We start from the raw sequence: 6,000 nt of genomic DNA, 5'->3' as shown, positions 1-6,000 counted from the left end.
CGCTGTCGCGGAGTCCTCGCCGCTGCCATCCGCCAGGGGAGCAGCAGCGGCCGTCTGTCTGGGAACGGAGGGGTCGCTGCCGGCCGCTGAGACGGGGAGGAGCGGTTCTGTCCACCAAGGGCCCGGAGGAGCCCTCCTCCCTCCCGGGTTTTGGCACCGCTGTAACAGTATAAGGACGGGCAAGGAGGAGGCGGGAACCGGCTGAACAGTCAACGTAAACTTTAATGATATAAATGGACTTAAAATAAACATAAACAGACGCACATGCAAAGGGGCCGCATGCATCTCTCTCCCTCTCTCAAACCGGTGCCTCCGACTGCCCCTTATCTCGCTCTCCTATCGATCAGCTGATTCAACGCCGACCGTGCACCATCACGGCCCAGCCACGTCCTCCACGTCACAATATAAAAACCAAGATACATACTGAATATTGACAAAAGACAGACACACACACACACACACACACACATATATATATATATAAGTGCAGTATGCAAGACTGATGCTTCTGGAAATATCAAGAGGTGTGAAAATTGCTGAAAAATAGCCAGCGTGTGAATGGATGAGACTACACCTCCTCTTCCTCTGATGATTCTCACTTTCGCTTTCTGTCTTTTGCAAGTGATTCTCTTTCCTCACATTTCTCTCTCTCTGTCCTTCTTTCTTTCTCATTTCTCTTGTTTAATTTCAGTCTGCAGAAGTAAAATATTAAATGGCCAAAAACAAAAGAAACGAAGAAACAATACAACTGAAATGAAGCATTTATCACTTCCAGGCTCTTGTGACAGGCCAATCAATGCTGTAAATTATGTTGAGAGAGTTTTATCTCCCCACTGAAGAAAAATAACACGTCGATTGAAATGGAGACGGTGAGCTGGCCACTATACAGCAGTCGTGCAATCTTTATTCAAATACAAACTTAGGAAAGTGGAGACGGAGGAAGAGATGCATATGTAGAGAACACCGGGGCAAGTTGTCACACTTTTTCCTCCAGTGAATTTAGGTCCTGTAGTATTAAAAATACAATTTTTAAATTTAAGCATTTTATTTTTATAACAAAATTCCATCAAATTGAATAGTTACATTTTTTTACTAAATTTAAATACCAACACTTAACATATGTAGTTTTGTTATATTGTTAAAGATCATTCAGTTCAGTTAGATGGAATTATGTTGATTTTTGAAAGTTAAAATGCATAAATATTTCGTTTATTTTTGTTAATTTATTTTACAAAGTCTTGATGACAAAAAAACCTACAGAATATTTCCACCATTATTGCCTAGAAAAAAAAATGCATGTAATTTAACATGCATAAGTACAATTTATGATTCTATAGCGGGGTATGTTGTCACATTGGGAAGCTAATATAGGCTTTTTTTTAGGTAAATTTTATCAGAATTATGAAACAGCAGAAATGTAAAAGCTAACATAAAAAAAGAAATAATTATTTTAATTAGATACTTATCTTCATCAATTAGATATTGTTGTTAATGAACATTTAACATAAAAAAAACACAATGTGACAACTTTCCCCAGGAAAATACACTTATCCTGAGAATACAGTTTAAGCTTTCGGTTAAAATCTTCATTTTACAAAAGTTATCCTGATTTAAGACTTACAAAACCAAAGCTACTTCATAAAACATGCCTGTGTGACAACTAGCCCCGTTCTTCCCTACACACTGTGCGTGATATTTAAAATCAGACAAAGAAGAATATAAACAGCATGACTAAAAACAATCATTTGAGAGGATGAGACAAAGATGGAGTGTTGAAAACGCAGAGAATCAAGTGAAAACAGAGGAGAAAAACAGCTGTAATCACCGGTGTGAGAGTTCTCTTCATGAAATAATGAGGGAATGTGTAAACACACACACACACACAGAGAGAGAGAGAGAGAGAGAGAGAGAGAGATGCATACTGTGCAATATAAACGTTCCTAGTCTCAAGTGATGAGAAACACTCAGTCTCTCAGACAACAAACGGAAACTGTAATGAAGTGTGTCCAGAGGACAATGTTCTTGCTCGGAGGTTGCTCTTTCATAGCGACTTAAGAGTCTTAATGGAGATCTCAGTTAAGTCTACAGTAAAAACAGACATACACGAGTCAATTGTTGACATACAGAAGGAGTACAGTAAGTGTGGAGTGCAGAGCTCAGATCATTTGCTCTTAGAAGAATGCAATGAGAAACATTTATGTTCATACTGAGATCTGTAACTTCTGACTGAACCCTTTGATACCTTGGCAAATCTGAGCACAGTCTGAGACATTGTTGAGATCTCTTCTGAAATGATTGCTGTTTTTATCTCAGGAGGACCATCCAAAAGTCATCTTAAAGGAATATTCTGGGTTCAATACAATTGAAAGTGATAGTTCACCCAAAAATTAAAATTCTCTCATCATTTACTCATCCTCATGCCACCCCATATGTGTATGACTTTCTTTCTTATGCAGAACACAAATGAAGATTTTTCAAGGTCCATACAATGCAAGTGAATGGTGACCAGAACTTTGAAGCTCCAAAAAGCACATAAAGGAAACATAGAAGTAATCCATACAACTCCAGTGGTTTAATCCAAGTCTTCTGAAGAAATATGATATTTGTGGGTGAGAAAAAGATCAATATTTAAGTCCTTTTTTAAAACTCTAAATCTCCACTTTCACTTTTACATCTGAAAGTTACATGTGGTGCCTGTTTAGTTTCACTTTCACATCTGAAAGTGAAAGTGAAAGTGGAGATTTAGAGTAAAAAAGGACTTAAATATTGATCTGTTTCTCACCCACACCTATCATATCACTTCTGAAGACATGGATTAAACCACTGGAGTCTTATGGATTACTTTTTTGCTGCCTTTATGTGATTTTTGGAGAGTCAAAGTTCTGGTCACCATTCACTTGCATTGTAAGGACTTACAGAGCTGAAATATTCTTCTAAAAATCTTCATTTGTGTTCTGCAGAAGAAAGAAAGTCATACACATCTGGGATGGCATGAGGGGGAGTAAATGATGAGAGAATTTTCATTTTTGCGTGACCTGTCCCTTTAAGCTCAATCGACAGCATCTGTGGCATAATATCGATAATTTCGACTCGTCCCTCCTTTTCTTAAAAAATCTGGGCTACAGTGAGGCATAGGGCTGGGCCATATACAAGAAATATGTTCATGATAGTTTTATTTAAAAAAATATCGCGATATCCGATTACATAGTCAAACTTTCCGGCCGAGGTATCGGTGAATATTCTTGCTTTATTGATTCTGCTTTAAAAATGTAATTCATTTATTGAAACACGAAAAACATAAAGATATTTCTAAATTCTAACTGCCCTTCAAACAAAAAGAAAAAGCAATTTAAATAACAAAATGGTCAATATAACCACCCTTCCATTTGCCATCAAGAAATCATCCGTAATTAAGTAATTAAGATCTAAAGACAATTATAAATGTAAACATAATAATAATAATGATGATCATAATAATTGAAATATAAATCATGTGTATTTGTATTATTTTATGATTTAAATATCACACATGTATAGACTATAGGCTAAATAGCACTGAACCTGCAGAGTTGCGTTCACAATGCAAAGCGTATACTACTCTGTGGAAATAAAGCAAGCTAATTACAGTGAGCACCTCTTGAGATGGTGTGAGGTCATTTGCAGCATTCTCATAGACAAGACTATTCTTGCAAACAGTTTTCAGATGACTGAAACAGAAATAAAGAGTGAGAACATGCGTGTGTTCCACAAGACACGAGATTTTCTTTCGTCTGTTCTTCAAAATGTAATACAGCATTTCTTGTCATGTGTCATTCCGAGACATCTTACAGCTAGTACGCCACAGTACCGGTGCAGTAGATGAGCAAAATGACCCACCATGCGTATGATATATGCTATACCGCGATTAGGCGGGTGCTAATTTCATACCCTGTGCTGCTATTTAAAGTTTTGCCGACTTCCCAGCTCCATGGTTTTGTAATTTCCTGATGTTGTCAATTATTGTCCATCAATGAGTGTCGTAATCGGCATCGGGATATTTGTCAGACATCATCGATATCTGATTACATCGTCCTATCGCCAGCCCTAGTGAGGCACTTACAATGGAAGTCAATGGGGTCGTAAACAATATGTGTGTGTAACACTCTCAATGGAAAGGAGGAAGCGAGAACCGGCTTGGTAATTTAAATAATAGTTTAATTATAAACTGAACCAAAAGACACTCACACAGGTGTCGGGCAGCTGCCCGTAACTCTCTCTCTGTCGCACTGCCGTCTCCGGTCGGCTTTTATCCCTCTCGGGCTTCATCAGCCTAATTAGGGGCCGGGTGTGTGGAATCACGACCCGGCCCCGCCCTCCGCCCTGCCACAGTGTGTAAACATGATTGTAGTGTGATAAAATCACTTACTAACCGCATCTGTGTAAAGTTATAGACAATTTTACAACTTCGTTGCCATGACGACGTAATGACGTAAACCCTAAAACGCCAAAACGACTGTAAAAATGACAACTGAAACAACTTTGCAGCTGAAATTATACATGAGTTTTAACAGTTAACAGTTTTATAAAATTATAAGCGTCACATTTCTGACTTTAGTTTAAAGCCTCCAAAAATTGACCCCATTGACTTCCATTGTAAGTGTCTCACTGGAACACCGATTTAAAGAAAAGGAAGGACGAGTCGGAATGAATTTTTGTGGTAATCAACATTATGCCACAAATGCTGTCGATTGAGCTGAACCTGTATTGAACCCGGAATATTCCTTTAATCTCATTGGTGTCTTGGAGAAATAATTGAGGCATTAAAAAGATCTTGTTGGTGTTTTTTATTTCTCTGCAGGTGTGTTTTGTTGCTATGAAATCCAGTTGTGATGGTTGAGCCAACAAAAGAGCAGAAATTGATTTTACGTCGTTCACTGAGACTGTGGCCAAGCGTTCAATAATAGTTTTGATTGGTTAATAGATCTTGCACATAAAAGCCCAGACTTATGTATTTCTGTGCTGGTCCAGGTTTGCTTATGCTGGGCAGTGCTGGTCAAGCTAGTTGAAGGAATATTTTACAGAACACAAATATCTCAATGACATTAGCGTACATTCAATCCTTACACGTTCGGTTAAGATGCACAAGAACAAATAACATTTGGTGTCATTGATGTCAGATCTGGCATGACACTGCAAGTCCAAATGTGCACGTGTGTGAACGAGTGGCGGAGGGGAAGATTTTCACTGAATAACGACTTGAATATCCTTCTTCTGACATAAAACTGTCGTATGGCTTCAGAGGATGTGGAATATACAGTATAAGTCGCATTTACTTTTTTCAGGTGCTTTAACTATATTGTTACTAGTGTATTTTGTCCTTTTTGGAGCTTGACAGCATCAGTCACCATTCACTTTCATTGTGGAAAAGAGCAGCTTGAACATTCTGCCAAACATCTGTGTTCTACAGAAGAAAGGAAGTCACACGGAGTTGGAACAACATGAGGGTGAGTAAATGATGACTGCATTTCACTTTAGTTCTTTTTTTTTTTTTTTTTTGGTCATGGGAAAAAGGATTCAGCTGCTTTCAGATAGACGACTAAACCAAAAGCCAGTAGAAATGAGGAGTTTTTGCATGTGACTGTCCAGAACAGACACTGAATACGTCTGTTACAACCCGAGTGCAAAACCGACCAATCAGGCGAAGACACTGATATACTGACCTGTAGGGTGTGAGTATATTGAGAGGCGGCGGTTGTTCGCAGATTTCGTACGTCTCCTGCATCGGTATCGGCAGCGACTCGCGCTCAAACAGCTGCTGGTCTTGAATGGTGCAGCTGCGAAACGCCTTCCTCATCGTGATGTCCTGAAGAGACACTGAGAGACACACACAGGAAATGGCACGTCATTAACCGCTGCATGTCCGTTCTGATATCTGAAGGCGAGTGTAATGGAATTTCTGAGACTCACTGTTTGTAAGAGTTTGCAACACTTATCGTAAATCAACCAAGAATGCAATCATGA

The 6,000-nt window shown here is 38.8% G+C and overlaps 1 protein-coding gene across 2 annotated transcripts in view; it reads right to left on the bottom strand.

Moving 5' to 3' along the window:
• Positions 1-6,000, bottom strand: part of wasf1 (WASP family member 1) — a 69,440-nt gene that overhangs the window by 29,505 nt on the left and 33,935 nt on the right. For both annotated transcript variants that reach the window (XM_051655612.1, XM_051655611.1), the window contains one exon: positions 5,700-5,853. In XM_051655612.1, coding sequence (XP_051511572.1) covers positions 5,700-5,853 — 154 coding nt within the window. The remainder of the gene's footprint in view (positions 1-5,699; positions 5,854-6,000) is intronic.

The sequence above is a fragment of the Myxocyprinus asiaticus genome, chromosome 25, assembly GCF_019703515.2.
Source record: "Myxocyprinus asiaticus isolate MX2 ecotype Aquarium Trade chromosome 25, UBuf_Myxa_2, whole genome shotgun sequence".
Taxonomy (NCBI): Eukaryota; Metazoa; Chordata; class Actinopteri; order Cypriniformes; family Catostomidae; genus Myxocyprinus; species Myxocyprinus asiaticus.
Note: the sequence above shows the minus strand (reverse complement) of the source record. Positions and strands in the feature narration are given on the sequence as shown.